The sequence below is a fragment of the Herpailurus yagouaroundi genome, unplaced genomic scaffold (genome assembly GCF_014898765.1).
Source record: "Herpailurus yagouaroundi ecotype Mexico unplaced genomic scaffold, PumYag 221, whole genome shotgun sequence".
Taxonomy (NCBI): domain Eukaryota; kingdom Metazoa; phylum Chordata; class Mammalia; order Carnivora; family Felidae; genus Herpailurus; species Herpailurus yagouaroundi.
The window spans coordinates 9529337-9557287 of NW_024412452.1; the positions used below are offsets into that span (position 1 = coordinate 9529337).

Here is a 27951-nt window from a genome sequence, read left to right on the forward strand (position 1 = left end):
CCTACATTTCTCCTCTTGTTTCCCCTCAATCAGAGCCACTGTCCAAGGACCAAATGCCCCAAAGCTACTGTGATCTGGTCCCCTCCACCTCCTCACAGAAACCACAGGCCCCTCTGACATCTCCTCACCTTTCCTCCTCCCCCCAAAATGGAACAAACCCATAATCTCAAGAGAATAAACCCAAGAACACAAAGACTTCTTCCATTCTCATATAGGACTAATAAAGTCACTAAGCTCAGGCACATCTGATTATAAAAACTACAAGTCCTGCCTCCCAAAACCTGGACACCAGCAGCTAAGATCTGGCCTGAGACGATCCAGGACAAGATGTCTGTGTAAGGCAATGATCCTTCTTCCACAGAATGGAGCTTAAAGTGATGGCATGTGTCATGGTTATCATATGGTTAAGCTATATGAATACGGCACGATAGGTCAACTTTTATAATAACAACATCTACTGGAATAGATAGTGCTTTATTGTTTACATGTTTCCCCATTTAATCCTTGCAGCAACCCTGAGGTAGGTATTATTATCCCCACTTTACATATGAGTAAACCAATGTTCCTATATTAGATTACTTGCTGAAAATCATACACTTATTAGTGGCAAAGCCACTGATAATCCCAAACCCAAGGGGACTCTTTTGAGTAGTTCACAGGCTGCTGCCAAGGTAAGTAGAGTTGAAACTTCAACTGAGAAGGGCTGGATCATTCACTGGAGCTCAAAGGGGTCCCCCACCAGGGATGAACGAGGCACATACACAGGCCAAGACCAGGACTGAGCAGGAGAAGCCTAGAGCATCTGGGAGCTGTGAAGCAGGAAGAGGTCTTTATGTTTGGTAGGAGTTGACAGTATCTTCAAATACACACAGAGCCCAGTTTCCAGGGATGGGAGAAACAAGAGGGCATCCAGCAGCTGCAAGTCCAGGGCGGGCCACAGGGAAGGGATGGTGGGGCAGGAAGAGCTGCCGCTGTGTGGCACCCCTCAGCTTGGCCAATGTGTGGCAACCTCGAGGCGTGGTCCTTTAACTTTGTTAAGGCCTTGAGAATCTGATGAAAGCCATAACCCCCCACCCCCATAAAAACACAGACTCACAGGTACAGACAACATTTTGCATATGATTTCAGGGAGTCCATGGACCCCAGGTGGAGAACTTCTGATTTAGGGCGAGGGTGTCAACCTGAGTAAAGTCACGGATACAAACCTATTTTTTTGCAACTTCTACTTCCTATGACTATTCCCCTTTTGTTGTCCCTTACGCTTAGAATGTTGTGAAGTTTTTTTAATGGGAGCCAAAGAAGGCGGTCCAGCCTGTACTCCAGCCAGAAAAAGAACAGCTGTGCGTGGCAGTGGTGGCAGCCAGGAGGCAAAAACAAAGAGAAAGATGGGGTCACATGTACCGCTGTCCTTCCCACCCAAAAGGTCACTTGGGGAGTTTTTCTCTACTCAAGAGAAGGGTTGTAGGAGATGATGGGGATGGGGTGGTGGCTTGTTTCCTTTTAGAAAGGAAAGCCATTCCTTCACTGCCTGCAGGGTCTGAAGTTCTGCAGGCAATGCCTCCATTCCCACCTTCCCCTCCTGACCCCTCATGAGTACACCTGAGCATTGGCCCAGTCATTCATGCACATGTGGCCAGGCCTCCAACGAACACCTGTGTATACACACACACTCTTTTACAGAAGAAGGAAAACTCGGTTGGGGGACATCTCAGGGCAGAGATTTCATGTTGTGACATGGGGATCATGCACTCCCCACAGAGAATCCAATAAACTAAAGAGAATGAACAAAAAGATCAATGCACACTAGCCCCACACCACCTCTAGGGGCCTTCCTTCTGGCCAGGGCCCACCAGAAGGCAAAGTCATAGCTATGTTCTGTTCCCCATCCTCAAACTAATGGGCCCAAGATGGGGGGCCAAGGCTGAAGGGGTCGCAGCGGTTCAGAGGGCAGGCATGGGAAAAGTCCTGATTTGCTGGAGAAGGCAGCTCTGATCTCGCATGGCAATCAGGAAATCAAGCACAGGCTTGGGCCAGAGCCCAGCCAAACCCAGAGTAGGCAGACACGAAGTCTAAGTGATTACACAAAGACCAAAAGAGAACCCAGAGGCCATGACCGTCTTCCAGGCCCACTACCCCCAGCATCTTAATGGTCATTCCCCTCCAGGGGCTACCAATGCACTAGCGGTCATTTGCCCTAGATGGATGTTTCATCACATGTGGCTAGAGGAGCCCCGGTGAGCCGAATGTGGGCTGGGCTCGGGCAAGGATCAAGCAGGAAGGGGGGAGGGAAGCCACCAAAGCCACTGCTCCTCTTGGCCAGGGCCAGGGGCAGCCGCTCATCTTCAGGAGAAGGAGAGGGAGGGTCCTGGCTGTAGCTTGTGGTCCCAGATGGTGGGGCCCCTAGGTCCAAGCCCACCTTGTCTCTGGCCAGAAGTTCCCTCTGTCGCCGTCGCTGCTGACGCCGACCAATCAGAAGGAGAGTCAGGGATGCTGCAAGAACCCCCAGGACAAAGCCAGCCAGTCCCGCCCCTACTGTGTGGGCCTGACTTGGGGGGCCCCGCTGGCTGCCCCATACCAAGCTGTAAGCAGCCACCACACGGGCAGCCCCACCCTCCTGACATTCACAGGCATAAGCACCCATGGCTCCTGGGGTTACCACCACCTCCAGCCCATCTCGCCGGGGGGTAAGTGCAGTCACTCCACTGGGCCGGTGCCACACACAGGACGCCCATGCTGAACTTGGGGAACATGGCAAGACCACATGCGCAGCTGTAGCCACAGGAACTTCAAACACTACTGGGCGTTCTGCAGAGAGACAGCAAAGGCACAAAAGGTAGTGATGCTACCGGCTGGGACGTAACGCAGAGAAATGTGGCATGATATCAGATATAAGGGGTCGTGGGGACAAAGATAAAAAGTAGGGCCATGGGTCACCGGCTGCCCAATCTTCCAATTTTTAAAGCGGATCCAAAATGGACAACATTCTAGCCCGTTTTCACCCACTCCACCCACATTTCCCTAAACCATACAGACCTCCGGGCTCTTTGGGACACAAAGAAGAGACATCCGCTGACTCTATGTCTTGGACCAACCTGTATAGAAGAGAATACTTGGTAAATCCAGTGTCAACACCCCCTTCTACCTTCCTCAGTACCACCGAACATTCAGTAACATAATGAGATTACAGCTCCCACCATCTCACAAATCACTCCTGAAACTATCAGTCAACATCCTCTTCATCAATAAAATTTCCCCCGATACCCCTTTTACTCCTCATGACACTTGCCACATCCAATTGTACAGATATTTCCAGAAGACCACAGGGAATTAAATTTGCACTAGGTGTGCTGGAAAAGTGTTTGGAGGTTGCTTTTAAAAAACACATGGGAACCTTCTAAGAAATGTTATCTGGGTATCCACAACCACAAGATTTCTCTGGGGAAAAGAAGTCCATAAAAACTACAGTTAACTTTTTTTCTGTTAAGAGAGAAAACTTCTTTTCTATACAAGTTAATCAAAATTCTATGAGGGTCATGGCTTGTGAGTTCAAGCCCCACGTTGGGCTCCTTGCTGGCAACTCAGATCCTGGAGTCCGCTTAGGATTCTGTGTCTCCCTCTCTCTCTGCCCCTCCCCCACCTCTCAAAAATAAACATTAAAAATTCTGTGAGGGCCGGTGATGTGACTTTTTGTTTCATAAAAGCTGTTCATCTCCAAGTAGGACCATTCTGTCTCCAACAACTGTTGATATCTATTAGCCTCTAATGGATATATTTCAAACAACACAATCCTGGCACTTCCAGGATGTGGGTGGACTGTGTCTGACAGAGGGACAGCAGGATAGACTGCTCACTCCAAAAACCTCACCACTCCCCAGAGGGAGACCTCTATCAAGCTGTCAGTGGAGAGCAACCAAAAGCCTCAACCAAAGATAGGCTCCATTTGAGTGTGAACTCCTTCAACATGAATTAAGGCATCTGAAATGAGCTCCGAGACTGGTATGAATACATTACAACCTTCTGGGTAAAACCAAGGTCACTTGGTCTGGCTGAGAGTGGGGAACATGGGAAGGCCATATGTGGGCTATAGCTACAGGAACTTCATAGTCTTTCTTGCTTGTAGGAATTGAGGTTTGGAGCATAGAGTGCATACAGGCACCAACTTGGTAATTTCTTGTATTAACAAGAAATATATTAGCATATACACATACCCCACATTCCCCACACACATTTATATCTTAAGGGGACCCTGAGGCTCAAGTACACAGTATACCCAAGAACAATGAAATTCTTATTTTAATGGATATTAAAACAATGAAGCACTGGCCTTGTCTTAGACATTTAAGAGTTCTACCAAGAGAAACTACCAGATCAAAGTTGTTAATGAAAAACGGATCCCCAAAACAAGTACTTTTAATTCTAAAATACTGGTAACCTTACAGTTCAGCAATATATACAAATATACTGCAGATTAACTGGGCTTCAACATAGGAAATCTCAAAGTCAGTTTTGAAAAAATACTTTCTAAGCAATCAATTAAAAATGTTTCATTAAAGGGAATCTTACTTAAAAATTGAAAGTCTTGGGGCACCTGGATGGCTCAGTCAGTTAAGCCTCCGACTTTGGCTCAGGTCATGATCTCAGGGTTTGTGAGTTCAAGCCCCCTGTCAGGCTCTGTGCTGACAACTCAGAGCCTGGAGCCTGCTTTGGATTCTGTGTCTCCCTCTCTCTCTCCCCCTGCCCCACTCATGCTGTGTCTGTCTCTAAAAGTATAAATAAACATTAAAAAAAAATTAAAGTCTTATGAAACACATCAATCAGGACGCCTGGGTGACTCAATTGGTTAAGCACTCAACTCTTGATTTTGGCCTAGGTCATGATCCCATGGTTCATGGGATCCAGCCCCAAGTCGGGCTCTGTGCTGACAGCATGGATCCTGCTTGGGATTCTCTGTCTCCCTCTCTCTCTGCCCCTGTCACATGTGCGTTCTCTCTCTCAAAAATAAATAAATAAATTTTTTTAAAAAAGAAAAGAAACACCTCAATCGATTGCAATTGATGGACATTATTTGAATCCTAACTTAAGCAACTATTTTTAAGTCTACCCACTTGAGGAAATTGGAACACTGATGGGATGTTTCATGACATTAAGTTTATGGTACTATAATGATAATACGCTTATTTTTTTTTAATTCCTTCTGTGTTAAAGACATACTCTGCAAGATATATGGATAAAGTGACATGATGTTTGAGATTTGCTGTAAAATAACTGGGAGTGAGTGAGGGTATTGATGAAGCAAGATTGGCCAAAGAATTGATAGTTGTTGCAGCTGAGCAACAGATGATGGGAATTCATTATGTTATTCTGTTTTTGAATGTTTGAAATTCCCAATAATAAAATGTTTCTAAGAGAGTCCTTATCTGGTAGAGACACATATTGAAATATTTTATGAATATTATGCCAGGGATTTGCTTCAATGTGACATATGATTTTAAACTATCTGCTAAAGGGAAAATAGATGGTAGGATCCCCCAATGGTCAAAAGGAGACCAATTAAGGGGTTATTAGAATAACCCGGTCAAGAAGTGACGATGGCTTGGACTAGGGTGATAGTGGCAGAGATGGAGAGAAGTGGCTGTGAACTGAGGAAATCACAGGTGGAGCTAGAGTACAAACTATAATACAGTGCAGGCAAGTCTGGCTGGAGAAATTGGAAGGATGGAGATCCCATTCTCAAGATGAGGAAAACCATGGGAGGAGCATGTGAAGGAAAGAAGAAACAACAGTGCATGCTAAAACTTGCTAAGCTTGAGTTGCTTGTGAAGCATCCAAAAGGAAGATCAAGTAGGTGGTTAGATAGGGAATTCCGTAGCTCAACTAAAGGCTCATCTGTAGTTGTCACTGGCACTCAGTGCCAGCAGTTGGTGTTGAAGATAATGGGAATGAAATCACCTAGAGAGTGTGCAGAAGTGTAAAGAGAAGGACTGAACCCTGAGAAATATCAACATTCAGAAGTGGGATAGAAAAGGAATCAGTAAGGGACACAGACTGGTAGGAGAGGGAGGAAGCCCAGGAGAATGCAGAGTCATAGAAGGCACGAGGAAGGAAAGAAGGAGGAGTCAACTGTGAAAACACTTCTGAGTGCTCTTGTAAAATAAAAACCGAGAAGTGTGTGGCAACCTGGAGGTTGATCAAGGTCAGCGCAAGAGGCAAGGACATTGATGAGGCAGCATCAGATGGACAGACACATGAATCAGTATGGGACTGACAGATGGACACACAAGTGACACAAACAGAATACACACACACACACACACACACACACACACACACACACACACACGTAGGGCAGCATTAACAGATGAGAAACAGACATAAACATGTGGATGGGCCAGTACCCTGAAACGGCAGGCAGGAGACCAGTGCAGTGACACTCACCCTCCATGCTCCCCAGCATGGGCCACACACGCATCCAGCCGGAAGCTCCAGGCACACACAGGGTCTTGGGCCAGGATGCACTCTGAGCAGCTCTGGAGACGGCCACAGTTGGTTGTGTTCACTTGTGTCACCTCAGTATGGGAGCCCACCAGGAGCCAGTTCTACAGAAAAGCAGTGAGGAAGAAGAACATGCTGGATCTCTCAGACTTCAGGGTAACCAACTGGATCTGGGCTCAGCTGTCCCCCCAGCAAACTCCCCAAAATCTACAACTCACTTGATACAATTTCATGCTCTCAATTGGCTGTGGCTCAGAGAATAAGGCCAGATCCTCCAGGACGCTGAGCTGGGCTCCAATCTGCACTGCTCGGTGGAGGTGTCCATCCTCTAGGAAGCAGGCAAGGGGCAAGACACAATGACAGCTATACCTGTGCCTGGGACTCTGACACCTATATGTATGGGACCCTCTCTGTGACAGGGGCATGTGTGCACTGGATGGGCAACTCACTTGACTATGAAATGTACCTGTCCCCAGGTAGAGCACATCGTACTCTTTCCCTGAGAGGCTGGTCACCCTGTGGGCCACAATTCTGAGATAGGCTGTATCTGTAGTGACGAGCAGGGGATGACCATCGGCGGGAAACACCGGCCTGTCCATGAGTGGGTGGTCCCGGATGAAGGTGAGCACACGGTCAGGCAGGGAAAGTGATGAGCCAAACTGCTGGAGTTTCATGTTGTTGGCGATGCACTAGAGGAAACACAGGATGGGTGACAGTTTCCCAGGGGCCAGGAAGTCTCCGTGATGCTTACTTGGGCCCTTTCTCTCATGCAGCAATTCAGGTGTGAAGGGAAGAGATGCCTCAGCCCCCTCACCTCTCCAGGTCTGGGCTGGGGTACGTCATTGTCCATGACAGGCAGTCCCCTGTTGCAGTCATGTTTCAACTCTCTGAAGGGACCATTCAGCACTGTCCGAATGTCTTGTGGTAGAAAGGCACAGACAGCAGAGATGGCAGCCCCCTCCCTGTAAGAGCACAGGTTGGAGCCACATATCTAGAGGGAACTGGGAATCAGCAACTCATCCCGAGATGACCCAGGAGAAATGCAGGGACCATGACCCAGGGAGCCATGCATCCTGCTCCAGGGCAGAAGGAACAGGGCTCCAGGGAGAGCCTACCCATCCCCATGTCTCTCCCACCCTGTAGCTCTCCTCCACACCAGGACCTCCTCACCACTGGGAGGAAAAGATGCCATAAAAGATGAGGGTCCCCGATCCATGCTCAGGTCGAAGAATGGCCATGTCCTGCAGGACACTGGAGGCCCGGCCATGCTCAGGCCCTGGACATAGCAGGTCAGCCTTCAGAAATGTTGTCCATCTGTGCTGGAGGGTCTTCCGGCCCCCAAGGTCCCCCTGGGTGAGCACATGGGAAGTTCTTCTTAGAAGGCCAACATTATGGGAAGGCCACATTGTGTGTGGCCTTAGAGGGCCAACATTGTGGACACCAGTATAGGTTTCCCCTGTCTTCAGGGCAGACACAGACAGATGAGAAGACAGATGCACAGAAATGCAAGGATGATGATACAGAGCACTGCATGGGATAATGAGATACAGGGCGAAAAAGGTCACAATAACAATGATGGTGACTAAGTTCATTGTGCACTTTTGAAATACTGTCCTACATGCTTTATACAACCCTTATAGCTAGAGGTCATTAATACTCTACCTTACAAAGGAGGTTCAAAGATGCTAATAAACCTGCCTAGAGTCACAGAGGCAGGAACTGGTGGACCTAGCACTTGAACCCAGGACTCTCTATTTGCAGTTCCTGCCTTTACCTCTCCACTAGTCCACCTCCTGGGGACAGTGTGTCACAATGGTAATTATGGGGGTGAAAAGCCAGAGCCCTTTCCCCACACCCCCCAACTCCCAGAAAAGGAGTCAAGGCAGAGGGAAAAAAGGAGACAGAGGAGAGATGCAAAAACAGGGGCCCAGAAAGGAAAAGACAAGAGGACAGACAGAGCAGAAGATAACAGACAGACAGTCGGGACGGTGGTCTTACCGCACACACACGGGCCACCCGTGGGACCTTAATGCGCTCATACGAGTCAAATGCTCGGGAAGTCTCCGTAAAGAAGAAGTAGATCTCATCATCTCCGTCTTCATCTCCCCAGTCGGCTGGGCTCAAGGCCACGGCTGCAACAAAGGCTGGGGCTGGGGAGACCAGTGGCTTCAGATACCAGACACAGCCTGGGGCCACCCGGCCTCAGCCAGCTCTGTCCCTCATGCACCCTGCCCCCTCTCCCCACCGTTAAGCCAGGATGGCAAGGTCTCTGTCCGAATCCAGTCCTCAGCGCGACCCACAGCCCGGGAGATAATCGGCTCCGTCCCCAAGTAGTTTTTCACAGTGGCAGCATAGAGGACCCCCCCTGCAGGGCGACAGGGAGGAGATGAGCTGTCAGAGATGACTGAGGGAAGCAAAAGGGGTTGTAGGCAGCACAGAGGATAAAGCAGGGGGCAGGAACCCTAGGAGCTGAGCGCCCATGATATGGCAGGCACTGCTAAGCACCTGACAGGCAACATCTCACTTAAAATCCACATAGACATAAAATGCTCTGGGGCAGTAAAGGCAACATGCGTTAAGGGAAACCTGTTGGAACGTTAATGTGCAGGAAGGAAAAATAAAGGCTGCCTTTGTGCAAATTGGGCTTTTTTGTCTGTTGGTTTGTTTGCTGTTGTCAGTGTTTTCAGTATGCTTCTATCCCATAATGTACTAATTATACTATGACTCTCCAGGAAGGGGGTTTGCTTTGCAGTATGCCCAGTCTTACTTTCGCTCTCCCCCTCTGGTAAATGTCTGACAGAACTAGTCTTCTTTCTGATTGGGGGTGGACATTGTTCTGGAAAAAGTCACAGCTTTAGGGTATACCAGCATCACTTGGGGAATTGATCGAAACATAGATTCCTGGGCCCTGTGCCCAGAAATTCTCACTTAGTAGTGTTAGGGGATGGCCCAAGAACTAGTTTCAAACAAGCAGTAGGAGTTACCCTAATGTGTAACTTCACTTTGAGAAACCTCACTTTGGGAAACAGCAGCCTGGGGGATTAATGAATACTGCATGGCCAGCCAGAGAAAGCAATGAGGAATCAGCTCGTTCCTCCTGGTACAGTGCCGGGGCAGAGGCGCCCTACAGACGGTGAGGACTGGAGGGGAGAGAAATCACACACTCTGAAGGAAGGGGAGGTGCAGCCCTGTGGGCGGAATGTGGGACAACCATAGCCACCCTGTAACACAGACAAGGCTCAGACAGACTGGGAGAAAATTGCTCCAGGGGTAAAAGAAGGTCATGACCCCTTGGAGAAGTTTCAAGTATCACAGAAGCTCTGGACAGGACAGAGTGGCATTTTCCTTCACCACCTACTGCACAGAAGCCACTGTGCCAGGTGTCAAGCACATTGCTGCCCCCAAGAACTCCCGTTTGAGTCTAGAAGACAAACGTGATCAGATTCCAGGAGGCGTGGACTAACAGATGTGGAGGGGAACACGGAGGAGAACCCAGACACATCTAACGGGGGGAACAGCATCCAAGAGGTGACATCTGAGCTGGGGCTGAGGAATGAGCAATCTGCCAGATGGAAAGACTTCAGGGAGGAAGACAGGCAGGTGGCGACAAGAGGAGCCATGTTCAGGGATATGGGCACTCCCCGTGGCTGCAGCTCTGGCAGGGCCCAGGGGGCTGTGAGACTAGTGAGCAGAGATAAGCTGCAGGTGAAAAGATGGGCACCCAATTATAAGAATCTGCTCTGCCATGCCTGGCAATGTGGACTTTATCCTACAGGGAAGAGTACAGCTGCAGGTTTTCTTGAGGAAGAGAGTGACATAATCAGTCCAGGGTGTTAAGAAGACAGTGCTAGTTAAAAGGCCATTCACACAATCCAGGCAAGAGTGGAGGGGCGGAACTAAGGTAGCAGCAGAGGGGGAATAAAAGGGTTGACTGGGGAGATATTTCTGAGGCAGAATCCATTAACAAGATTTGAAAATCAGTTGAATATGAGATGTGAAAGAATGGAACAAAATAATGTCTTTAAGGTCTCCAGCTTATACGATGAATGACAGCACAGGGTGATACCATGAGCAAAGGCAAGTAATGATAGGAGAAGACCCATAAAGGAGGTAGTTGGGGAGGAAGCAACTTCAGATGTAGAACGTGCTAAGGTTGCAGTCTCCTCAGGACATCTGGTCAGAGATCCTGGAAGGCAATCAAACAGAAGGGCCTACACAACAGGGCCAGTAGGCAACTTGGGAACTGGGCTGAAGCCATGCCATGAATATGACAGCCAGGGAGAAAGAGAAAGTGAGAAGAGATCCCTGGGAATACCACCATTTAAGGGGAGAAGCTACATGAAGACAACTAGGAAAATCAAGTCAGAGAGAGGCTAGAGAAGCAAGAGAGGCTGGTGTTTTAGAAGCCAGTGCATGGAAAGCCCAGCAAGAGCTATGAGGGCTCACGCACCTTGAAGGAAGCAGTAGTGAGTAGGGCCACTCTGGGGAAAGCACAATCATCCTAGGGTCACAGATGCTTGAGCAAAGTTGCATGTCTCAGGCACTGGAAAAATAACCCTATTTTCAAAAATACTTTATACAAAGCAAAAAGAGTTGGAAACCCTCTGAGGGCAGTGGAAAAAGTCCCAACATCTTGGAGCTCAGAAGGCTTGGCTTTGGACCCTAAATACTTACAAGTAGTATGATCTTGGGCAAATTAGATTCAGGTACCGCAAATACAGCATAGAGATAATAAGGCCCTCCACTCAGCGGCACTGAGGGTTAAATGCAACACAAACATAGAGCCACACATAGGCCTGGCACATGGCCGGCATTCAGTGCATGTTGAGTTGTGGTTCCTTATGTGGACCACAAAATGGCACCCCATTCCCTCCCAGAGCATTTCAGGAAGGAGAAAACCAGGTTAGGGACATAGTCTGGCAGTACATGGAGGAGCAAACAAGCCAATCTTCTGTACTTCCAAGACGGGGGGGGAAAGTTGATACAGAAACCAGAGCTACAATGAAAAATCTCCCTACAAGCATTGTACACAAAACACTATAAAACTTAAAACCCTAGCAGAAGCTGTGTCATGGATGCCCTGAGAATTGAGGGAGATGTGTGGAAGAGACAGTTACGAATATTTAGGAGCATGATTTGGTGTGGGGGTTGGGGGGGATGGGGAGCAACAGTCATAAATGATTTTCAGGGACCCAGCAGTGGATGGAGGTAAAAGGTCCGCAAAGTTTCTAAGAAATTAATGGGGGCATTCAGAAACTCGGAGCCTAGAATTGCAGAAGAGCACACTCACTCAGAGACAAAGAGCAGAAGGTCACTGACACTAAAGGACAGCAGGAGGGGTCAGACACTTTGGGAAGAAGTAGTAGGGTTCCAGGTGTTCCAGGAATATCAAGGGGCTTGAAACACAGTCTTACACACACACACACACACACACACACACACACACACGCACACGCACACGCACACACACGCACGCACACACCCCCTGAGGAGAAGGAACAGCGGCCATCACAGTCCACAGGAGGACACAGGATCACCACATGCCCTAGATTCTCCAGGATAGTCTCAATTTCAAATATTCTTTTGGATTGCTCATATAATAAAATATCCCTGTAAGTGCAATTGTGGCAAGTTAGTACTGAATGAATCAATTCAGTAAACATTAAAACACACATTTGTTATTGGCAACAGATGATGTGCAAAAGAGAGTGGTTCCCATAGTGCTAAATTCCGTGAGCAAGCTGGTTAGGAAAAAAACACCAGGTATCATATAACCCTATTTAAAAATATACATATATGTATATATGCCTGTAGATATAGGAAAGATTGGAAGGAGCCATAACTCTACAGTGTTAATGGTATTTATTTCTGATCAATGGAATCACAACGATTTTTATTTTCTCCTTTCTACTTTTTTGTACTCACTAAATATTTTTTGTAGTTACCATCTTTTATAACTCAAAAAATTAAGATATTTTAATTTTAGAAATACTGGGGGAGAAAAGGATTGAAAGCCACAAAAAGTAAAGAATCACAGCCAAAGAAAAATCACATTCATGTGGAAATAGATCTCTACGTACCCAAGCATAAAGCCTGTGACATCGGCCTCCCAGGTGTACTAGCAACCAAACACCGACAGCCTAGAATGCCACCATGGCAGTGAGTGTCTCACTACACCCTGGGGGTTGAAATTTTCACTCTGGTATCAAAATGGCCACTTCTACACTTGTACCCCAATGTTTACAGCAGCACTTTCAACAATAGCCAAATTATGGAAAGAGCCTAAATGTCCATCAACTGACGAATCGATAAAGAAGATGTGGTTTATATACACAATGGACTACTACTTGGCAATGAGAAAGAATGAAATATGGCCATGTGTAGCAACATGGATGGAACTGGAGGGTATTATGCTAAGTAAAATAAGTCAGGCAGAGAAAGACAGATACCATATGTTTTCACTCATATGTGGATCCTGAGAAACTTAACAGAGAATCACAGGGGAGGGGAAGGTGGGGGAAGTTAAAGAGAGGGAGGGAGGCAAACCATAAGAGACTCTTAAATACTGAGAACAGACTGAGGGTTGATGGGGGGTGGGGGAGAGGGGAAAGTGGGTGATGGACATTGAGGAAGGCACCTGTTGGGATGAGCACTGGGTGTTGTATGGAAACCAATTTGACAATAAATTACATTTAATATAAAAAAAAAATGGCCACTTCTAAAGAAGATATACAATAGGAATAATCATTCATTAGCTTTTTAAAAAAAAGGATTTTAAACATGCTCTGGCCTTCCTCCACTCCCTTTTCTTATCATGGTCAGAAATTTGCAAGACAGATAATTCCTATCCTAATATTCTCTATTCCCTTATCTAAGGATTAGGCCAGCTAGACACTTTTTTTTTTTAAATAACAGCCTATAATGAGGACATAACTAGATAGTTGGAGATGCAGTGTTTATTCTACCTTTTCCTCTGTCGGTTACCTAGGATTTCTAAGTGTCTTGTTTCAGTGTGTGCATGCTAGTCTTGGGACAATCACACTGAAATTTAAGAAGGAAGCTTGACCCTAAAATGCTGGCAGCATGCAGTGCATCTGAAACATTTGCAAAGCTTCTTGGCAGATGCAATAATCGCAAGATGCAATGAGATTAAACAGAGATAAAACACAGGGCAGATTCTGAAAGAGAAAGAACAAAACCTCCCTCCTTCTGCTCTTCTTGATAAAAACCCTATCTATTATAGGATGTGACAAGGAGAACCGAGGATAACTGACTACTGTCTCCAGCTTGGGTACTTGGGGCAGGGTTGGGGGAGAGGAGGCAATGGCACTATGCACTCAGAGGAGAGGACACTAGTGGTGGAGCAGGTTTGGGGGAGATGAGTGAGGATGATGAGCTCAGTTTGGGACATGCTGATTTTCATATTTCTGTGGGACATGTATGTGGAGATGTCTGGAAGGCAATTGGATATATGGTCTGTAGCTCCAGATAATGTCTGGGGGGGCATCAGAATGCAGTGGAAGCAGAATCCACGCAGCTGGTTGAGATCACAACTGCAGTGAATAAGAAGAGAATAGGACCTTGACTGGGGGTCCAAGGAACCACAACACTGAAAGGATGAGAGGAAGACAAAGACCCCCAAAGGAGACAGAAGGAAATGCCAGTGTTCTTAGGCTAATGTGAACATTACTGTCAAAATATTTGCATTTTTCCAAACTGGAATAGTGCAAATAAAAATACTGAGATAATTTTGTTAATTTGATCTAAGTGCAATACAAATAAATGTCACATTTGAAGAACAAGATTTGAGACTTTTTCCTAAATAAATACAAGTACCAATGAACACATGAAAAGTTGTTCAACCTCACTAATGGCGATGCAAGCAAAAACATATAAAATTGGGCTCTGGAAGAGGTCACTGTATGTTTATTAACTATATTACTTGGGGGGTGCCTGGGGGACTCAGTCGGTTAAGCCTCCGACTTCAGCTCATGTCATGATCTCACAGTTTGCGAGATCGAGCTCTGCGTCAGGCTCTGTGCTGACAGTTCAGAGCCTGGAGCCTGCTTTGGATTCTGGGGCTTCCTCTCTCTCTGCCCCTCCCCAACTCGTGCTCGCTCTTTCTCTCTCTCTCTCAAAAATAAAAACATTTTAAAAAGTTAAAAAATAAAAATAAATAAATGAACTATATTACTTGGGATTGACAAGGGTGTAATGGAAGAGGTCCTCTTGTCAATGCTGGCGGGACTAACTGGAGAGCAATTTGGCCAAATCTACCAAGTATCACAAAAGCCTTTACACCCTTTGGCCCAGCAATTCTACTTTCTAGATTGACTCATACGCAATTAATTAGATTCATGTAAAGGATTTACATAAACATTTATGTGAAAAGATTTCTTCCACTGCATTATTTATAAAAGCAATAATTTATTTTAAATTTTGAATGTATAATTACATGGGAATAGATTGGGCTACATTCAAGTAAGAGAGGAGTAAGTAATCACCAAAACTCATGTTTTGGGTAATTAATACTATGACAAAATGTTCAGTATATAATACTAAGTGAAATATGCATAATAATTCCAATATGTTACAAATATACACACAGACACAGCCGAAGAAAATACAAGTAATAATAGTGGCTACCTAGTGATGATTGAATTACAATGAACTTTTCACTTCCTTCTCTATATATTTCTGTATTTTCTCAATTATCTATAATGCACACTGTAATTCTTGTAATTTAAAACAAGAGATACTCCTGCTATTATATTCTAATATTTTCATTACTAAAAGCTCTTCTTTTTATTTCAAAATACCTCCATTATCCTTAAGGACATTTTCATAGACCCTAACTGCGAATTTGGTTCTAGTTCTTATGTAATGTTGCCGCCATTTTCTAGACCGCTATTTTCAAAACAAAAGGACAGCAGGGCTTAACAGATCAACATTGAAAACTCCAACCAAGTATTGGCACTTAAGTCAAATTTAAAGAAACTTAAATTATAGCCCTATAAAGCAAAAACTTCAGAGGACAGTGTATAATGTTGGGATTGACTGTGATTTGGATCTAAGACAGAAAGAGGCATGGGAAAGCTAGCCATTCTAAACTGTTAGAACTATTTCCAACCATCAATTATCAGCTGAAAGCAACCTGAATTTCATTACCTGGAGAAAAAAAAAAAAAAAGACTTGAAACCCTCTTGAAAAATGTTTTTCCTTTTAGAAAAATGTTTTTTGTCATACAATGATCTTATTTATGAAATTTGTGTTGTTAAACCACATGCTAGTGTGAATTCACTTGCTGACTAGAACACAGAGAAATTACATGCAGAAGGTTAGATATAAAGATTCCTGCTTGCAACAAAGAAAGTACGTTAATCGATTGCCTTAGATTGTTGTAATTGAGAATTCATCTTGTTGATAAAAAATTATGTAGAATCAAGAGATATTCATCATTTCTAAAACTGATGAATCTTTCTTAATGAGCCAATGACTGGCTCAGAGTTTTGCCAAAGATGCTTGATAAAAAGTCAGGAAAACTATTGAGTAAACTGTTTTATGCAAACATGTATAACTATTAACAAGATCTTGTCAATTTCAATTGCAGATAAAAGACAAAAATGACAAATCTTGTATGCAGGAGGTTTATACCTGATGTTCGTTTTCAAACACTTTTGTTATTTTATTACTTTTCAGAAAAGGGAAGTCATTAACTGTGTAAGAGTGATTTCATCTGTATAGCTAGCTTTTTAAGACTTTTCCTATAAAGTCATACATAAGAAAAAAAAGTCACTGTTAGATCTTGTATCCCAATTTTTGTCTTTCATAAAATGGAATCCAAAACAATAGGTAAAAATTAATTTTACAATTAAGTTCACAGCAAAAGTAAGTCAGTGAAGAGGAAAAAAAGCAGTATAATGAATGATGCTGAGTCAACTGATCAACTAAATGGGAAAAATTAATTTAGATCTCCATCTCATGCCATTCATCAAAGTAAGTTCCAAATAGGGGCGCCTGGGTGGCTTGGTCGGTTAAATGTCCGACTTCGGCTCAGGTCATGATCTCACGGTCCATGAGTTCGAGCCCCGCGTCGGGCTCTGTGCTGACAGCTCAGAGCCTGGAGCCTGTTTCAAATTCTGTGTCTCCCTCTCTCTGCCCCTCCCCTGTTCATGCTCTGTCTCTCTCTGTCTCAAAAATAAATAAATGTTAAAAAAAAAATTAAAAAAAAAAAGTAAGTTCCAAATAGATCAAAGAGTTAAATGTTTGGGGGAAAAACCTGTAAGAAGAAAAAATTTATCTGCTAACTGGGAAAAGATTTAACTTAAAAATGTAATCACAAGAGAAAAAATATAGATTTGAAAATATATTCTATCTAATAATTAGCCCAAGAATACAAGCAGAGGATTTACCAAAGAAGAAATAAAAATAAGTACTAAAACGTGAAAAATGTTTAACCTCATTAATATTCAAAGAAATACAAATTAAAACAAGGTGCCATTTTTAGCCTCAATTAGCAAAGATTTTCAAAATGACAATATGATTCTAGCGAAATTATGTGAGAAAAAACAAACACTCTCATTCCTGCTGATTTAGGGTGTAAATTGGTATACTCTTTCTAAAAACTCAATTAGCAACAAATAATGAGCCATAAAATGTTCACACCCTTTGATATAGTAATCCATTCCCAGGAGTCTCAAGATAATCTAACATGAGGATAAAAATGTATGCACAAGTATGTTCATTATAGTTTTATGGGTAATAGCAAAAACTTTGAGGTAAACTAAATAAACTTGGAAATTAAACTTACATAAGTGATTTAGGATTGCTTAATTAAATTGTGGTATGCTCAAAGAATAAGTAGTATCATATTATTAAATTTCTTCATAAAAAATTTTAAATTGTATAGAAATGACTATGATATAAAATTACATGACAAAATTCAAAATTAAATCCATGTAGCATGACATTTAAAAGTTTTACAATAGGGGCACCTAAAATGGCTCAGTCGGTTAAGCATCCAACTCTTGATTTCAGCTCAGGTCATGATCTCACAGAGTGTGGGTTCAAGCCCCGTGTCTGGCTGTGTGCTGACAGCACGAAGCCTGCTTGGGATTCTTTCTCTCTGCCCCTCCTTTGCACACATGCTTGTGCTTGCTCTCTCTGTCTCTCTCTCTCAATATAAATAATCTTTTTAAAAAGTTTTATAATACACACATGCTCATAAAATTTTTATTAACCTTATTGTTTTGTACTATTGTGAGAATATGGCCGGATTCTCACTAAATTTGAAGGGTGTACATGGGGTGATCTGACCTAAAATACAGGCTACGTGGCACACAAACAATTCACTTTGTGGCTGCCTAAGGATCAGGCAGTCATTCTCCAGAAAACATTTGGGCATAAACTGTGATTGAACCATTCCACACTTGAACAACTGTATAGAGCTGGGTCAAAAGAAGTAACAGCAGGAATTAACAGTCATTACTGATGACTGGTTCCTCTGAGCAACAAAGGACTGGCCAGCAAAATATATGTGCATGAGTGCACATGCGTGTGCACACATACATTTAAAAAGCTAGAAAGAGGGGCGCCTGGGTGGCGCAGTCGGTTAAGCATCCGACTTCAACCAGGTCACGATCTCGCGGTCTGTGAGTTCGAGCCCCGCGTCGGGCTCTGGGCTGATGGCTCAGAGCCTGGAGCCTGTTTCCGATTCTGTGTCTCCCTCTCTCTCTGCCCCTCCCCCGTTCATGCTCTGTCTCTCTCTGTCCCAAAAATAAATAAACGTTGAAAAAAAAAAAAAGCTAGAAAGAAATACCCCATAATATTAGCAGTGGTTTTCTGATATTCTAGAATTGTGCCAAGATGGTGGACACTAGACACATGTGGTATTTCTGTTTAAACTAAAATTAAATAAAATTTAAAATTCCTTCGTTCGGCTAAACTAGTCACATTGTTCAAGGACTCAAGAGCCACATGTAGCTAGCAGCTATCATTTTAAACAGCACAGACATAGAACATTTCTATTGTTCCACAAAGTTTTTTTGAACAGTGCTGTTCTACAAGATTTCTTATGTTCTTCTTTATACTTTTTCCAAATTTATTACAATATGCATTGTAGTAGATTCCTCTTAGAAACAAGGGGGAAAACACCATGAGAAAAGAAAAAGAGGTTAACAGAGCAAACACTCATACTAGAGGTGCAGAGGACATATTCTCTAGAGAAAACCCAGGGGAATAATAATCTGGGGAAAAGCAGGAGGACACAGGCACCGTGGGAAGAACAGGAAAGGCTAGAAAGAGACACGGGAATAATAGACATTGCAAGGAAAGGAAAGAAAGGACACAGAAATTCCAACAGCAGGGGTGGGGAAGGAGGCAATTACGGCAAGGAGCCACAGATTCTGGGCTCTCCCCACTCACCAGCCATTACAGCTGCTGACCGCTGAGCTGGCTCAAAAGGACATTTCCCTCGGCCACTCTCAAGTCTTTCAACCTGCTGGAAACTGGACACATCCTACAGACCAGAAGGGGGCAATTGGTTTAGGGTCATGGGGAGGTTCATGGTGAGAATTACAAAGATGGTCAGATGAAAGAACAGTTCAATTTCCATTCCAATCCCCATCCGCTACCATCCCCATACTCCCAGTCTATTCCTGATTCCCCCACCCACCCCGTCATTTCCCATCTCTGCCATCCCTCTTTTCATCCATTTGCTCCTCTTCCCTCCATTCCCCTAGTTCCAACACCCACATGTCCTGATGAAAGAATACCACAGACAGCCCTAGAAGATGCTAAGAGGCTGAGGGGGCAGATCTTTCCTCTGAAATGCTAGGGTTTGCAACTGGCTGGAGAATATGTGACTGGACAAGGGGGACTAAGGGAAGAAAGCAAGTCTCCTGAGGGCTAGAGCTCTTAGGAAGGGTAAAGAATAGTTCAGGCTGATATAAGACCACCGGAAGCAGGGGCTTAGAGAGAAGGGCCATACTCCCCCTACTCCTACCCAAGGATGAAAGACAAGACCAGAGTCAAGGAAACATAGAAGGGGGGAAGGGAATCTGTAAAGTCAGTAAAGACCTGAAACTCAGGTAAGAATTTGAGGATTTGGCAAGTAACTGCCTTCTTCATCCAGGGACTACAGCAGGACTGACCTGGACAGGGGCGAGAGATGTAAGAGTTCCACCAGGGCCAGCTGGAAGTTACCTCAGCTGAGCATCCAGCACTAAGAGAGCACTTCAAGATAACATCTAAAAATGGCAACCAGGGATGATGTCAACCTAAGACTGGCAGGGAAGTTAACTGTGGCTGCTTAGGAATCAAAGTTATGGCATAGAAAAGCCAGACACAATACCTCTAGTTCACTAGGGAGGGCATATGGTATTGCTGGAGCCTAACTACACTGATGGCAGTTGGAGTGGGAACGTAGATCTATATCCCCTAAGTGTAAGTATACTACTGACCCATTCTAACTGCTCATCTATTTGCTATGGTCGGCAAGCAAGGTTTTACTTTACTGAGAGCCTTGAAGAAGGCCTGTTAAAATTAGATGTGATCTGAGGTCTCAAAAAAAGGGAACACTGGGTCAAGAAAGTCTTCTGGGATGAGAAAGTCTTCTGCCTCCACAGGGGCATAAGCATCTCACATGTGAGGCAGTGGGAGCAGCCTAGCCTGAGAAAATGACGGATGACAGTGAGAGATTACCAAGATGTCTGGGCACTTTGGACAAAGGTTAGTACATGCTGCTGTGGCCCATCAGTGACCTCTCACCTAAACTACAGCAGTAACCTCCTCCTCTCCACACTGCCTAGCCTTGCCCCCAATTTACTCTACATACCCCCCACAGATCAATATTCCTACAGTATCAGTCACTACCCTGGTAAGTTTTTGAGCAAGGAAGTGACAAAATGGCCCACCATTGCCTAGAGTACAAACACTTTAGTCAAAACTACTTACTTTCTAATGCTTCTCAAAATGAATACTTTCTTCTAACCAAACCTGGGTCACTTGTTATTCCTAGAAAACAAATTATGTTTTCTGATCCCTCTGCCTAAAACTACTCCCTTACATTTCATCAAGGACTCCTTTTCTCAATGCTCACCCTCCTAATCTTTAGGCTGCATTTGATACTTTTGACTCACTCCCTCCTTCAAATATTGTCTTGATTCTCTTGGAAGCCTACCATCCTCCTCCTATCTAATTGTTTCTCTATCTCCTTTGGTAGTTTCTATTTTCCTTTCTAGCCCCTAACCATGTATCATAAAGATCAATCCTTAGTCCTTGTCACACATATTTCAATAACCTCACTCATTCTTACATTTCCAGCTAGATTTTCTATGCAAATTATTGCCCAAATTCTCTGAAAGTGTGATGCCTTCCAATCTCTAGTTTGTGTTGGCACTTGACTGCTGGACTTCCTCACAGAGATGGTCTATCAGCCCCCTTAAAACCCAGTATGTTTTACTGAAGTATGAAACAATTCCTCTTACAGTTTCCCCAGATGGCATCATTGTGTTATCTAGGTTTATAATCTTTCAGCAAGTGAGACTCCTATTAACCAGATAGGTTATGTTTACTGTCTTATCAAAGTGACATTTCATTAGGGTCTGAAGGGGGCAAGACCACTCCACCACAGTCTCTGTCTGAGTGTTGAGATTCCTCACTGCATCATCAGTTGTGGTGGAGGCAAGTCTCGCTAGCTGAAAGACAGCTAGGTAGGAAGGCTCTCACCAAGCTGTAAGGTTGGAATCCATCCTTTGGCTTTGGCCAAGAAGGGTATAAGACATATAAAGGACCCTCCCCAGGTGGTTAGGGGGAAAACAAAAGAAAAGATGGCCCCTGTTACACGAAACAGGTCAAATGTCACAAGATAATGAAACCAGGTAAGGTCGTCTGTGCTGCAGACTGGACTAGAAGGACCGGGGGGTGGGGCAAAACCAGACACACCTGGATTTAAATCTTGGCTCTGCCGCTGCCACTTATATAATACTAGACATGGTACCTAACATTTTGGAACTTCCATTTCTTTGCTTGTAGAATGAAAATAAATAATACCTAAATATCATAGTGTGGTGATAAGAACTAAATTCAATTTTGAATGTAAAGTCCAGCACCAGCCTGGGCCAGAGTACATCTTCAACTGAATGTGAAATCTTGTCACTGCTATTGGTGTTTAAGTCTAGCATTTTTCTGTTAACTGCTGGAATTCTCTCAACAAAGCAAACTAAAATATTTTCCTCCAGGGGCGCCTGGGTGGCTCAGTCAGTTAAGCATTTGACTTCAGCTCGGATCATGATCTCATGGTTCATGGGTTCGAGCCCTACATTGGGCTCTCCACTCTCAGTGCAGAGCCCGCTTCAGATCCTCTGTCTCCCTCTCTCTCTGCCCCTGCTCCACTCACATGCTCTCTCTCTCTCTCTCTCTCAAAAATATGTTTTCCTCCAATGAACTGTCACTCAATGGCAGAACTTCACTTTTAGTTAGAGCTGGTAGGTCCAGTGCTTGAACTTCCTTTGTAAGAACCTTCATTTCTCTGAGCAATCAACTCTGAGTGAGTCGTTGTGTCTGGATCAGCTAGTCAAAGATCTCACATAATAGTTATACATAGTCTCAAAGTCATCAGTCTGGGATGTGAGAGGTTTAGCACTAAGGATTGAGGCAAGAACTTCCTTAAGCAGACGGGAGTGCCAGGTAGCAGGATAAGACAGTAAAGGCAGAAGAGAACTTTCAGGAAGTCTAGAGGTCAGTCTTAGTATATGGCTTGAAGTGTTAACACAGCTGATTTGGGGGGTAGGGGGCCTGTGCCCTATATTCTCCTACAAACAAGCCATGACCAAAGGATGCTCCTTCATTTCATATGCCTGCTAGATAGGAGTGTTCAGAGAAGGAGCTAAAAGTCATGGGAGTGCAGGACACAGATCCCTGGCTTTACTCTGGTTACTGATTTTTCTCAGGAGTAGTTAAGAGTCCAAGTGACACCAATCCTGACAGGACGTACAGAACATTTTATGTCCAGATACTTAGAATCTAACAACCATCAGGGTCCCCTCAGACAGCCGAGGAAGAATAGTAGGCCCTGGGAAATTAATTTGGAGTGATCATACTGTCTATAAGCCATGGTGCTGCTATTCACACCCTTGGGTTCCCCAAGTGTGTGCAGCCTGGAAAAAGACAAATATGGCAATGGCAGTTCCACACTACTTTCTGAGCTTTGTAAGAACTGTAGGGAAGCTATACCCTCAGCATTACTTGATGGAACATAGAGATTTTCAATACCACCCTGACCTGGAAACCTTGCCAAGATGAGGAAGCTATGCACACCCTGGGTGGAGAGTCTTTCTCATCCACATTATGAAAAGGACTCAACATAAGCCCAACTAACCCCAGGGCCAGCCTAGAGGGACTGACCGGGGCAGTCAAACATATACAGTCATAACACTGGAAACAAGAGACCTGAGGATGGCCTTCTGCAAGGAGGGGTTTGGAGATGCACACTGATAAGATCCAAGTGGCAAGGAGTACTGCAGTTTGCAAAAGGATCAAGTCAAAATCTACAGCTAAGGATCAGGGTCAGGAGAGAGAGTCATTGCACTCCCTCCTTTTGCTCCTTGGAGCAGAAAGGGGAGCCACTGAATACAAAGAACAGGGGAGGTTTCTGACTCATCCCAGGTTGTTGTCACAAGTGCATACTGGCAGAGGACCAGTAACTGACTGTTGGATAACTGATGGGAAAAGCTGAGGGTTCAAAAGCATTAAAACCCTCCTGAGATGCTACCAGTCCCAGTAACTTTAGAAGCCATGACTAGCTAGATATGATTAGGGGTGTACATGTACCAAGCCTGCCTGAGTATGAGGGCAAAGACGTCCAGGGCTCTGGCAGCAATGAACAGGACCTAGAAGAAGAGACGGCTGACAAAGTGCCCACTTTGAAGGCAAGATCCAGAATACGGGCCAGCAAGTACTACATTAGTGGGTAGTGACCTCAGAAGCCATGAGAGCAGAGGGTCACAGCCTGCGCAGAACGAAGTCGGCAGTGGGAGCAGGTGGTGAAAGACAGTCACCCACGTTGGGAGGAAGAAGCAGGCATGGGTTATGCTGATTAGGAAATGGATGTAGGCTGCTGGGACAAAGCATACACAGGACAAAGGAAACACGAGATACTAGCCTCGGAAGTCTCTCCTGAATTTATCCTCTCCCTAGCCTAGCTAGCATTCCTAATTTCCTTCACCGTCCCTCTTCTCTCTTCTCACTCTGTGTACCTCACCTTCTACAGACAACCTGCCTCGCCCTCCCACTCCTACCCCCACCCTGCAAAGACATCCCTCACCCCCAATGCTTTTCATGCACAAGTGTGGCTTTAAGCATGCTCCCTGTCATGGACACTCACAGGAGACCATTCCCATCCTCCCACCCGTCACTCACAATAACCCCGCACTTCGGGTCAAAAGCGAAGGTGCCACAAGTGAGGAGGTGAGAGGCATTGGCAATGGCGAGAATCTGGACAAAATTGTGGCATTCATCCTGGGGGTCAGAGATGATTAGAGAGAATCAGAAGCAGCAGGTACAGGGAAAGGCAGGGTAGTGTCAGGACAGTTAGATACAGCTCCGGGATCAGAGATGACAGGGGATGACATGGTGTTAGAGCCCCTGCCTGGGCCCACTGCTATGGGAGCACTGCAGGTGACAGACACAGAGCTAGGGCTAGAACCAGGTCTCAATGGGACACTTGGGACAGGGCCAGGATTCACACCTACCTCCTTCTTGCCTTTCTTCCTACAGTTCTGTCTGTGGGCCTCAGGCACCATCCAGTCAATCTGAGAAAGGAGGAGTGACTGTTTCTCCCAGATTCTCCCCAAACTCTTCCCAAGTCAGGGTAGGTGAAACAGTTCCACTACCACCATCAATTTGAGAACTTCAGAGACAACCCACCCCCCAGCCCCCACCCCTTCAGTCAGAGCATCATTTTTCCAACTGGAGGTCTCCACCCATTAATGAGTAATGAAATCAATTGTTTTTAATTTTAATGACATAGAATATATCAGAATGTATCACATACAGGAGAGTAGATACTGTTTCAAGAATGTGTTCTTTAAATACACACTTCCTGTACTGGGTCAAAATGTACCATATATTTCTTACTAAGGGATGGTACAAAAAAGTTTAAAAGCTATTGCCCTAAAGAAATGTGACTCTAATGATTCCTCTGCCCACTGTCACCTGAAACCTGGTTACTGTGGCCTCCTCTAGCATTAAACTCCCTCATAACGTCCCCAGTCACCATGACCCCCTCCCATCACCCTTAGCTGAGATAATGAAGCCAATATTCTTCCTATATTCATTTTTACCGACACTCCCCCCTGCCACCACCACCACTGTTCCATATTTAGTTATTATGAACACACACCCCATCTCATAACACTGTGGATCTAACCACATGCTCTGGAGTCTGGGGTTCTCCCCACTTTCATTTCTCACCCTGCGGGGTCTCTCCCCTGAGAAGGGCAGGGATAAAGCGAAGATGGTGTCCCGGGCGCCGACATAAAGTGTATGGGAAGCAGGATCCACAAGGAGGACAGAGTAATTGTATGTCTGAGGGACGGTGAACCGGGTGAGATAGGAGTCAGCCTCTGGCAGGAAGAGAGGGTGAGAGGGGAGAGTGATATCAGCCATTGTTTCATAAGGGTTGGGTCCACAAAGACAAAGCCAAAGGGCTCAATTTCTGTTTTCTTCCAAGTATCATTTATTTAGCAGCCATGAAGGGTAAAAACAGGGCTTTGACAGGCCAACCATCTAACTTCCCCAAAGACAGATAACTGATGAGGCCAGAATATTTAGCATACAATGCAGCCAAGTATGCTTTTTCTATAAAAATAAAACACTTTATTAAAATAACAGCATAAATACTAAGTCTGTAATTTCTATCCATAGCAACATGATACATAATTTGAAAATACCTATAGGAAGTACAAGTACCTTCTTCTCTAAATTTCCTTTTTAAAAAAAAAATAACTACTTATTAGTAACTTGTTTTTACTTGGAAGGGAAATGATTCACTCTCTTCACCAACACTTTAGGAGACTATCTCCTGTCTTCTCACTGCTCTTGTACCTCCCCAACCCCACCCCATTTCCACCCAAAGAGGGAAAAAGTGGGCATGAGAATGTGCTGTGGAGAAGGATCAGCCCCAGTTTAAATGTGGCTCTTTCACTTACCAGCTGTATGATCTTGAGTAAGTTACTTGCCCTGAGCATCACTTCCCTCATCTGTAAACACCACCAATCAGGCTTGTTGACAGAATTAAATGAGATGACATATGTAGAAGTAACTGACATATAGCGCATGTTTCACAAATGGTTCCTGTTTTCCTTCCTTAGGTATGTGCTCCATTTGGGCCAAGTCTAAACTTCAGTGTCATCATTCAAAATTCCATTTAAAGATTATAACAAATAAGTTAGCAGGAATTTATCTTCTTAGCTCACTCTGGAGCCCCTATCCTTGTACCAATACAGCTCTGCTCTACCTGGTTCATCTGCTCAGCTACCCTCAAGACTTGACAGAATGGCTACCAGCCATTCATTCCTGGATGTGCTGATGTATGGAGCCCCACCCACCCCATCCTCCCACACCCATAGTCAAATCTGCGCTGGACCTGCCTACTCTCTCATGCTCATTATAAGCCCTGGAACACCCAACCTCCACTCGTATCCCCAACTCTGTTTCACCTTGCTATCTAGACTTCTCTGAATTTCTGGTTATCAACCTCAACGCCATTTTGTGGCTATTGCTCCAGCACAAACCAACCCCAGGCTCTGACCACAACTTTGTCTTCTGGATTCAAAGTAACCCTATGTCACTAGGCTGAAGTTTAGACTCTAAATTACTATTACCCAGTTGCGAGGTTTTGCCAACAGGTTGCCCTCTCAACTTCACTGGGTCTGCACTAGGTGCTAACACTCAGTGCCCACTGAGAAGAAAACGAGGTCCATGGCCATGCCCATGCCCACCTCAGCAGAGAGCTTTTAAAGTGTGAATCATTCCAATGACCATTTTTAGCCTGGTGGCATCCCTTGGCTTCTTCCAGATCTTTTCAAAGGACCAAATCTCCACCCTCCTTTTTTTTTTTCTTCTGAAGACTTTAGAAATCATTTAAACAGAACTTTAAATCAACTCACTGAATGATTTCCTAACATTCAATGTAGGGAATGGGTAGAGAAAGCACGGAATGCTGAGGAGTTAAGAGGGTTACGATGGATCCACAGATCGTGTATCAGACAATGGGAGTTGGTGTAAGAGCTGTGAGAGGCCTGGGAAGTGGGTTAGGGAGATGAGGGCTTCGAGCGAGGCAAAAAGCCTGCAGGGAGATAGAAATGATAAGGGAATAGATTTGAGAAGTGGGCAGATGGAGATGCTGAGTTGGTCATCAGAAGGATGGGTGGCTGGAATAGAACGAAAGACCAATGAGTTTGGAAGCAGAATAGGCATCAAGCTGGCGTGAGGGACACAGGTGTATGTTTGGGCAGAAGGGAATATGGGAGTCCATTCCCCGAAATGGACGACCTCGGGGAAACTTCCATCCCCTCCCTGGGCCTCAGTGCCCGCTTCTGCACGATGAGGGGCTTAACTCTCTCGCGGTCCTGCCAGTAAGGGGCAGCAGGAGCCGCCTTGGGCGTGTCATGGGAGCCGAAGCGCGAGGCCGGGAAGCGATGCTGCGGAACAGCACAGCGTGGGGGTCCCGCCCGGGTCCTGGAGGGGCGTGGGTGGCGCGGGACTCGGTGCGCAGCGCGGAGGGGCCCCAGAGCGCCTGCCCGGGCTGGTAGGTAAGGGCAGGTGGGTGCCGGCACCTGCAGGCGGGGCCCGGGAGCGGCGCGAAGGGCTGAGGGCGAGGGCACCCACGCCTTACCTGAGATAGGAAGCGAGGTCCTGGGAACCGAGCGGGGAACGCGGCCGGATACCGGGCCGCTCAGCACCGCCAGCAGCAGCAACGGAAAGGGCGAGGCCGGAGGCGGCTGGGAGCCCGGGCGGGGCCGCCTGGCAAAAGCCAGCATCTTAGGCTCCGCCTGGCCGCTGGGTGGGGCGCGCCCTGTCACCTCCGCTCTGGGCCGCGGTGCCACCGGCCTCGGCCCCACTCGAATCTCCTCGGTCCGGTTCGGCCTGCGTCGGCCAGAGGAGAACGCAACCCAGCTCCGCCTCTTCAAGAAGGGACTAATGGTCGGGCCGATTTCCTCCTCCAGCCAATCGAAATTGGGTGGAGGCGGAGCTAAGGAGCGGAGAAGCCCAACCCAGGTACAGGAGGAGCTAGACCTAGGTCTAGGTGGGAGTTCTACTTCGGAACCGGGCTGGAGGTGCGGCTCCAGGTCCTCCAATGGCTGGTTTGCTTAGTGAGTTCCAAAAGCTTAAATGTCCATATCTGTACTACCAGGGAAAATATGTGTGTAAATGGGTAAACACACCACATTTCTCAAA

General features: G+C 45.5%; 1 protein-coding gene across 3 annotated transcripts; it reads right to left on the minus strand.

Annotated features, from left to right (window-relative positions):
• Positions 1–455: 455 nt before the first annotated feature.
• Positions 456–27703, minus strand: SEMA4F (ssemaphorin 4F). 3 transcript variants are annotated; one of them, XM_040458416.1, is made up of 15 exons: positions 27389–27407; positions 25701–25772; positions 24964–25115; positions 24243–24302; positions 23911–24009; positions 18916–19009; positions 8738–8857; positions 8491–8642; positions 7663–7841; positions 7307–7454; positions 6959–7181; positions 6711–6820; positions 6436–6596; positions 3034–3092; positions 456–2805 (listed from the first exon to the last, which is right to left on the minus strand). In XM_040458416.1, exons 4-15 carry the CDS (start codon positions 24291–24293, stop codon positions 2195–2197), a joined length of 2007 nt encoding a protein of 668 aa, XP_040314350.1. In that variant the 5' UTR covers positions 24294–24302; positions 24964–25115; positions 25701–25772; positions 27389–27407; the 3' UTR covers positions 456–2194. The 3 variants fall into 3 exon arrangements, with proteins under 3 accessions (XP_040314350.1, XP_040314347.1, XP_040314348.1); XM_040458413.1 differs by lacking the exon at positions 25701–25772 and having other exon boundaries at positions 27389–27680; XM_040458414.1 differs by lacking the exons at positions 23911–24009; positions 25701–25772 and having other exon boundaries at positions 27389–27703.
• Positions 27704–27951: the final 248 nt, after the last annotated feature.

Bases quoted from the DNA above. Each gene is read 5' to 3' on its own strand.
- SEMA4F (XM_040458413.1), bottom strand. From the start codon at position 27,533: ATGCTGGCTTTTGCCAGGCGGCCCCGCCCGGGCTCCCAGCCGCCTCCG. The intron at 25,116-27,388 runs GTAAGGCGTGGG...TCTTCCTGCCAG, and splicing joins GACCTCGCTTCCTATCTCAG to AGGCTGACTCCTATCTCACC. The intron at 8,858-18,915 runs GTGAGTGGGGAG...GTCGCCCTGCAG, and splicing joins GTCAGCAGCTGTAATGGCTG to GGGGGGTCCTCTATGCTGCC.